At 57.1% G+C, this 8412-nt stretch overlaps 1 protein-coding gene across 2 annotated transcripts; it reads right to left on the minus strand.

Moving 5' to 3' along the window:
- Positions 1-2185: 2185 nt before the first annotated feature.
- CPLANE2 (ciliogenesis and planar polarity effector complex subunit 2) lies at positions 2186-6616 on the minus strand. Of its 2 annotated transcripts, XM_020281555.2 has the most exons (6): positions 6355-6616; positions 6124-6262; positions 4225-4377; positions 3486-3610; positions 3041-3177; positions 2186-2798 (listed from the first exon to the last, which is right to left on the minus strand). In XM_020281555.2, the coding sequence occupies exons 2-6, from the start codon at positions 6233-6235 to the stop codon at positions 2549-2551; spliced, it is 777 nt and encodes a 258-aa protein (XP_020137144.2). In that variant the 5' UTR covers positions 6236-6262; positions 6355-6616; the 3' UTR covers positions 2186-2548. The 2 variants fall into 2 exon arrangements, with proteins under 2 accessions (XP_020137144.2, XP_075850521.1); XM_075994406.1 differs by having other exon boundaries at positions 6124-6616.
- Between the last annotated feature and the right edge of the window lie 1796 nt (positions 6617-8412).

Consider the following 8412-nt stretch of genomic DNA (forward strand, 5'->3'; position numbering starts at 1 on the left):
CCCTAGAACTGCCACCAGGCCTCTAATAAGCAGGGGAACGATGACAGCCCGCATTTATGTGGGCCCTTAACTTGGTGTCTGGCACGTGCAAAACATTTTACTCCCTTCTCCAATCTTCCCTCTAAGTCAGGGTTCACCCCCTGAGCTGGCCTGGGGGCCATCACCACCACCCCTAGTGGAGTGAATTGAGTCAAGGGATATTTTTGCTTTTGAGAAGCTGTTGTGTGGCTTAAACTAATAGTGGCATTTCTGGCACCAAAATGGGAAGAAAGTGACTTCCTGATGGCCTTTGGACTCTGCAGAGGCAGCCTCTGTCTCCAAGCCCCTGAGAAAAAGAGCTTTATCTGGAGCCCTGACTTCTTCCCTGGACAACGTGCGCAGGTCTTGCTACATAATTTGCGGGGTTCAGTGCAAAATGAAAATCAGGGGCCCTTGTTCAAAAATTATTAAGAATTTCAAGATGGCGACAGCAGAGCATTAAACCAGGCGTGGGGCCCTCTGCATGGGGTGCCTGTTTGACAGCACTGGTCGCAGACCGGTGAAGCCGCATGAATACAGGCTCATGTGCACACACTCTCTTCTCACCTACTCTCCACCGGGCCAAGGAGGCGCAGCCACGGGCTGTTAGAAGAATTCTGGCTCTGCCCAGTTCTGCTCCCCCGTGGTGGAGGCCTCTGTGTAGGGGGGTGGCCTGGTAAATATTGAGGGCGCACTGGAGTGGGCTGGGTAGAGGTCTGGATGGCCAGTGGCCGGTGCCTTTCCACTGTGTTCTCACCAGGGAGACTCCGAGGGGAATGGTTCACCTCTTGGCTTGGAGTGAAGGTGGGTGAGCCGGGTGGTGCTAGCTGGCCTGCCTTGCAGTGGGAAGATCCCGGTTTTTTCTCCAGAGCAGCTTTCCGGCTCTTGCCTGAGCTGGTGCCCTGGAAGGATGGGCAGTCTCCTTCCCAGCGGCATTCTGCGCCAGACATACCTGACTGGATGTGAAGCAGCTGGTGCTCAGACACAGTGTCTGTGGCCGGAGGCACAGCCAGACCCTACCCCGACAGAGTGAGGTGCGGCCCACTGGGGTTAGGGATGAGGGGACAGCCGGCCGGACAGGTGTGGCTGCAGGGGGAAGGCCTGCGGCGCCGTGGCAGGAGCAGCCTGCAGGCTCTGAGGCTCACGGTCCTGCCCAGGGACCTTCCTTCTTGGGATACCGGGTAGGCTCAGGGTCGGGAGTGGGAGGAGTTGGGAGTGGGAGGAGCTGAAGTCCATCTTCCTCTGGCCAGACCCTGGAAGGGTTGACAAACCTGAGGGCCGTGCTCAGATGTGTGGGAGTCAGGACAGGTGACACGCTCCACAGGAAGAAGAGGGTGAGTGCCCTGTGTGCCGGGAGGGGGAGGTGGGGGCGGGGAAGCGCTGCAGTCCGGGCACTGGTCGCCTGAGCTCATGATCACGTGGGGGTGTGGGCCGTGCAGAGATGCCAGGCCACCTTCTCAACAGAGTGATCCAAGGGCAGCAGGCTTTGGGGGCACTCTGCTTGGGGTCAGACTCAGGCCTGGCCTCAGCTTAGGGATCCATCTATGCGGCAGGTCAGAGTACAGGGTGAGAGTGTAAAGGTGCCCTTCCCCAGCACCTTCCCCTCCCCTGCACTCTGTCTCCGGCTGAGCATGTCCCCAGGGGCAACCCTGGCACAGGCTGGGTCTGCTCACTGACCTCCCTGCTCCTGTCCTAGCTGGCTTCTCCCCCAGTGCAGAGCTGCCGGTCAGGCCGGCCCACACCTGCGCCCCCACCAGGTATGGTCCTTGGCCCTCCCCAGTCCTGCTTTCTGATGCCCTGGGCTGGCAGGGCCCCTGTCCTAAGCCAGGCCTGGCAGCTCTGCGGTCTGGCAAGGCGCAGCAGAGTGATGGCTTGCCTCCTGGACACACAGGCGGGCACTGTTTCCCAGCCCCCACAGCTCCTTGTGACCACATGGCCGGTGCTGGGTGCCCGTGCTGCGTGCCGGCCATTGGAAAGTGCACAGAAATGAGCGCACTCCCAGGCCTGGTCACAGAGACCTTCTGGGTGGCCTTCCGCTTGCACTCAAACCCCTCTGCTAACTGGATGCTGATGCCCCAGGGCAGCCTGGGGCTCCGAATGGGTGCCTGAAATGGAGCACCCCCCACCCCCTTCTTGTGGTGAGACCTGAGAAAGAAAAACCACTTCCACGGATCTCAGGGTTTATCTGTTGCGGCAGATGGCATCACATCAACTAATCCAGTGCCTTGATTGAAGCCGCTTGAGGTCCAGGGCCCTGCTGAGGCAGCCCCCTCCCCAGTCACCCTCCAGGAAGGGCAGCGGAGGCTGAGGAGACCCCTACCCCGGCCTGTGCCCCGCCTCAGTGCCCAGTACTTTGTGGGGAAAGCCCAACCAGGGTGGGCCCTTCTCAGACCACATCTTCCTCTGGCCTGTCCTCAGGATGGGGTCAACATCTGTGCCCAGCCTTAGGCCTGGGGTCCTGCCCTCCATCCTGGGCCACCTGAGGGTTGGCAGTGGGATCACAGGTGCCCACTCATGGCGCCAGCACGCTTCACCTGGGGGAGTTCTCTAGGGGGTTGGGAAGCAGGCCAGCTGTCACTTGGTCCTGGTGCCACAGTTGCTCAGCAAGGCCATTGAGCACGTGGGCAACGTCGGCCAGCCCAGCCCGCCCGTCCAGCGTGCGCCCATCAGCCAGCCGCCGCCCCGGCACACTCTTCACCCGCAGCAGGGGCAGCTCCCAGGCCTGCCGGAAGGCCGTGAGGTCACGCTCCGGCACATCTGTGTGCATGTACTGGTCGAATCTAGAGGAGGGTCAAGGAGCCTGGCTGGGCGCCTCTGCTCACCGTCGCACCAGAGCCAGCCTTCCCCTGCCCCTGCGGCCCCACACACAGGGTCTGGGACAGCCATGCTGTGCCCTTTATGCAAGAGCCCATGGGCTGTGCTCCACGGCTAGGCAGAGGCTGGGTCAAGGACCCTTGACCCCCTGGTCCTGTGCCTTGCCAAGGGTGGCTTCTGATAGTCCCAGGGGCCACCCAAAGGATACTTGGAGCCGATGACCATCTTGACAACACCTGGGGCCTCGCCTGCGACACGGGCCAGCTGCCCAGGGAGGTCTTCGAAGGAGGTGCGGTCCGTGAAGGAGAAGAGGAAGAGGAAGGCATCTGTGTTCTCCTTGCAGGCCTGGGATGGAGGGGCACGGAACCATGTAACCACAGGCCCAGAATCCTGCGAAGTCAGTAACAATCCCACCTTTCACAGATTGGGAAACTGAGGCCCAGGGCAGGGAGTGGCAGGTCCTAGGGCAGAGTATGGGCTGGGACTCAGCCTCTACTGCCAGCTCAGAGCTCTACCACCCGAGGCAGTACTCTCAGCAAACTAACACCCAGCTTAGCCCCTGCACACAAGGCAGGCCCGGCCCAGACATCTGTACTAGACGCTGACCTCAGCCAGGCAGTCCCTCCCCGAGCCCACCGGGCCCGCCTGCTCACCGGGAGCATGTGGTCGAACTTTTTGAGCGCAGACTCCCCGCAGTCCCAGAACTCAAAGCGGAACATGATGACACAGTTGCTGGCCTGCAGCTTGGCCGGCCAAAATACCACGGTGGTCTGGATGCCTACGGAGAGCCAAGGCAGCCACTCAGCATGGGAGAGGAGGACGTGGAGAAGGGTGGGGGCCAGGAAGGAAGAGGAAAGAGGGGTAGGTACATCCCTGCTGAGTTCCCAGTCTGATGGGGAAGGCACAGTCCCTAACCCGGAAGAATTTGCAGTCTGATGGGGGAAACAGAAACTTGGCCAGGAGGAGCCTTGGAACAGCAGGAGGACAGAACCCTGGCCATGACCAAGCAGCTGCTGTATGCACAGGGAGACCCAAAGGTCCTGGGACACTGGGGGATGGTGCAACAGGATGGATCTGTGAGTATCCAGTGGAAAGAAACAACAGAGGAAGGTTAGCGCTTCCTGAACACCTACCTTGGGCCAGCTCGATGTTGGGCATGTGAACACCACTATCTCTAGTACCAACCCCACAATAGCTTCATGGGGTTGGTACCATTATCCTCTTAGGACAGAGAAACCCATGTAGGCTCAGAAAGGTGAAGTGATATTCCAAGGTTGCAGAGTAAGTGGTGGATCTGGGTGTCAACCTTGCTCATGTGGTCCAGGGCCAGGCTTTTACCTCCACCCCAGGGAAGACCTTCCAGGATGGGCAAAGGGTTGGGGCCCCACTCACCAGTGGTCTCATGGTGTACCACGGGCACCTCCAGGCCAGCCAACTTGGCCACCATTGCCGTCTTGCCCACACCACTCTTCCCAGACACGAAGATCTTGTAGCTGGCAGTGTCGATGGCCACAGGTGGGGGCAGCACTGGCCGCTCAAGCAGCCCTGGGGCAAAGAGGGAGCCAGGTGGGATCAGGGGGTGCTGTGGCCTGAAAGTGTCCCTCAAAGTTCATGTGTTGGAAACTCAATCCCCAATGCAACAATGTTGGGAGGTGATGAGGTCATGGGGGTTCTGCCCTCACAGATGGATTAATGTCATTATCTCAGGAGTGAGCGAGTTATCTCGAGAGTGGGTTTATTATAGAAGCAAGTTTGGCCCCTTCTTGCTTTCTTGCATTTGCCCTGTTTCACCCTTGGGCCCTCTGCCACAGGATGACACGGCACAAAGGCCCTCACCAGACACTGGCGCCATGCTCTCGGATTTCCCAGCCTCCAGAACAACGAGCTAAATAAATTTCTGTGCATTGTAAATTGCTCAGTCGGTGGTATTCTGTTACAGCAGCATAAAACGGACTACCACAGGGGATCAATCCCATACTTGCACCATCACATCCTAGGCTGGACAACCTAATTTTAAGTGCTTCTTCAGGGCTAACTAATCACCCCTGGCTCTCAATACTCATCCTCACTTCAGAGGCCTGACACACAGAGACTGGCCTAAGTTCTGACAGTCAGTCTGCTGACATTTATTTATCAGCTGCTCTCAACCTTTATTGGGGAGCCTGGGTGACACCCATTGGAAGACACACTGAGGTGAGCATGCCCAGCTGTTAACAAAACCACCCAAATATCTGCTGGTAAGTAAAACACTGCAAAAATTCAACAGCACCACTACCATTCCTCTAAGTTATGGATGCTTGGTACTTGATAATGTGGCATAAATAACATGGTCAGCGGGCTCTTTGTGATGCCCAGAAAAATCACTCTACTTTCACTCCACTCTCTCCCACTCAGCACAACTAAAACATAATAAACATAGTAACAGCCAACCTGAGTGAGCACCCACTGTGTGCCAGACACCGCTCAGTGTGTTATATTAATATCCCCAGCAACTCTATGTAAATACTATGATTATCCCCATTGTACAGAGGTGGAACCTGAGGCGAGACTCCACTCATTCACGGCCACACAGCTGTGCTGGGGCCTGGGTCAAAACTGGCTGTGTGTGACCGCAAATCCGGTGTTCCCATTCACGGTGGGATGTAGAGGGATAATGGCCATATTAGGGGGTCATATTTTGAATCTTTTCTAATTTCTAAAAAAAGTATAAAAAGAGTCAAATTATTCACAAACGTTGGTCCTTTAGCTGTCTTGTTCTCTGGCCTTAAGCCTTCTGCCACTTTACTTCTCGCGCCCAAGCTGGCTCTCACAGCTGATGCCAGCCCTCTGCTGTCAGCGGGGCCCTGCCTGGGTGAGCTGGCTCCGTCCTGGGGAACGCCGGGGTCTTATCCAGAGACAGCAGGACATGGAAGAGGCTCACTTCTGTTTACTCGCGTGTGATCTTGGCTACGTCTGTAAAACGTGCTGTTGAGAGGTTAAATGGGAGTCCATTGTGTGAAGTGCCCAGCAGAGGGCCTGGCACCAGGTGAGGGCTCAATGGACAGCATCTCTGGTGACAGTGGCTGCTGGCAGGGTTTCGGCTGTTTCCATGTTCCTGGCTCTGATGATGGAATTAGCTCTAAGATTTGGGGTGGGGGCCCCAGGGATGGGGCTTCCAGGAGTCCCCAAGGCTGAAGAGTGCAGTGGAGCAGGCCCTTGCCGCCCAGCTTCTCTGCTCCCCCAGGGAGCAAGAGGTGACGCGGTTCTCCCCCGGGAGCGAGACAAGTGATAGCCTCGGGGAGGGGCACTTACCAAAGACCCGCCGGCGGTTCTTGCGCAAGATGCAGGCCAGGTACTCCTTGCCCTGGGCACTCTTATGCCAGGCTGGGGCAATCACTGAGCCGGGCGCAGGAGGTCTGGCCATGGCGGAGCAGCCCGGGTTGGGAGAATGCTGAGAGCAGGGCGTGGAAAGAGGGGTAACTGTCCGAAGCCGGGCCTGCGGTCCCTCCTAGCCCCCCACTGTCCCGTGGAGCCCCGGCGCACCCACGCAGAAGGTGCGGCTCCACAGCCCCCTCTCCCGCGCCGCTGCTCGGGACGGCCGTGCCGTTATTGCCCTGCGAGGGTATTTCCGCAGCCCCTCTCCCCGCGGGGCTCGCACAGCCCTGCTCCTCCCCTGCCTCCTCGATCCCGAGGCCACCCCGCCGCGAGCCCAGCAGCCCCGCCGCGAGCCAGCCCGCGGGGAGAGTGTCTTGAGAGGCCACCCCGCGCCCGCCGTCCGGCCCGCGGGCTGCTTCCGCCCGGCCTGCGTCCGGCTTCGGCGCGCGTGCGGAGGCGCATGTGCGGGGCAGTTGCCATGGACACGCAGGGGGCGGGGTTGAGCTGAGGGCTCGGAGCGGTGTTCGACCCTCCTGCGGCGCCTGCAGCCAGCGCTGTGCCGTGGCGCTGGCTCGGGCCCTTCCCAGCTGGGCTGGGAGTCCTCGTCACCACCGCGTCCCAGCCCCCGTCCTTCCTCCACAACTTGAGCAGTCCCCCTCTCCTGGAGCCTTCCGCGGAAGCCTCTGGGTCTCAGTCTCCTCTTTTACAAAGTGGATGTAAAATGCTGTCCCACCTAGGGTTTTTTTTTTTTTTTTTTTTTGAGAGTCTCGCTTTGTTGCCCAGGCTAGAGTGAGTGCCCTGGCTGTCAGCCTAGCTCACAGCAACCTCAAACTCCTGGGATCAAGCAATCCTGCTGCCTCAAGCCTCCCGAGTAGCTGGGACTACAGGCTTGCACCACCATGCCCGGCCAATTTTTTCTATATATATATGTTAGTTGGCCAATTAATTCTTTCTATTTATAGTAGAGACGGGGTCTTGCTCTTGCTCAGGCAGGTTTCGAACTCCTGACCTCAAGCAATCCGCCCGCCTTGGCCTCACAGAGTGCTAGGATTACAGGCGTGAGCCACCACGCCCGGCCTCACCTAGGGTTCTTTACAAAACTGCTTGGTCCGCAGCAGTGCTCAGTTAAGTTTCCTGATCCTTGTTGCTATTACTAATATTATTGCTTGGCAATAATTAATAATTAATATTAATCCTGCTTGGCAGGACCTCGAGGCGACTTTAACACCTCTGGCTTCATTGGTGGGGAAACAATAGCTCAGAGAGGCCAAGGGACTTGTTTAAGGTCTTAAAAGTGAGTTGGAGGCCGGGCGTGGTGGCTCAGGCCTGTAATCCTAGCACTCTGGGAGGCTGAGGTGGGCGGATTGCTCGAGGTCAGGAGTTCAAAACCAGCCTGAGCAAGAGCGAGACCCCGTCTCTACTATAAATAGAAAGAAATTAATTGGCCAACTAATATATATAGAAAAAATTAGCCGGGCATGGTGGCGTGTGATTGTAGTCCCAGCTACTCGGGAGGCTGAGGCAGCAGGATTTCTTGAGCCCAGGAGTTTGAGGTTGCTGTGAGCTAGGTTGACGCCACGGCACTCACTCTAGCCTGGGCAACAAAGTGAGACTCTGTCTCAAAAAAAAAAAAAAAAAAAAGTGAGTTGGAGACTCCCTGGATTGTACCTTCCATCCATTCATTCATGCATTCGTTCGTGTATTCAACAAGTTATTACTGAACACCTACCATGTGCCCAGCCTGTCTGGGTGCTGGAATACAACCGTGAACGACAAGTCCCTGCCCTCTCGGGAGCTGGCTCCCCAGCGCTGGGGCTGTGGGCTGCCTGCTCTGTTCCAGCACTGGGCGCTGGGGCTGTTGCCCACAAGGTTGGGCGCTCAGTAAATGCCAGTTAGTGGGCCATTACTGAGAGGTTGTCTATTACATTTAATTTTTACCATTATCTTCTTGCATTACATAGGGCAAATCACGAGTCTGTAAGGAATAATCTATGAGTTAACCTTTATTGAAGGCCACCTAAGTGCCAGGCAGTGGGGGCTTAATAGAAGTTACCTTGCTTAATTCTATAAACAAACCTGTGTAAACAGTAATACCCTCTTTTCTTTTAGATGAAGACCCTCAGAGACATAACATGAGCTGTGTGAGGTCACGCCACACCACTTGTCAGTGGGAACATTAGACTCAGAACCCAGGGTTACCTGACTCTAAAGTACATATCTGTTCTG

The sequence above is a fragment of the Microcebus murinus genome, chromosome 2 (genome assembly GCF_040939455.1).
Source record: "Microcebus murinus isolate Inina chromosome 2, M.murinus_Inina_mat1.0, whole genome shotgun sequence".
NCBI lineage: Eukaryota > Metazoa > Chordata > Mammalia > Primates > Cheirogaleidae > Microcebus > Microcebus murinus.

Coding starts and splice junctions, on each gene's coding strand:
- CPLANE2 (XM_020281555.2), bottom strand. CDS start 6,235: ATGGCCAGACCTCCTGCGCCCGGCTCAGTGATTGCCCCAGCCTGGCAT. Junction 3,611..4,224: donor GGTACACCATGAGACCACTG/GTGAGTGGGGCC, acceptor GGCTCTCCGTAG/GCATCCAGACCACCGTGGTA. Junction 2,799..3,040: donor AAGATGGTCATCGGCTCCAA/GTATCCTTTGGG, acceptor ACCCTCCTCTAG/ATTCGACCAGTACATGCACA.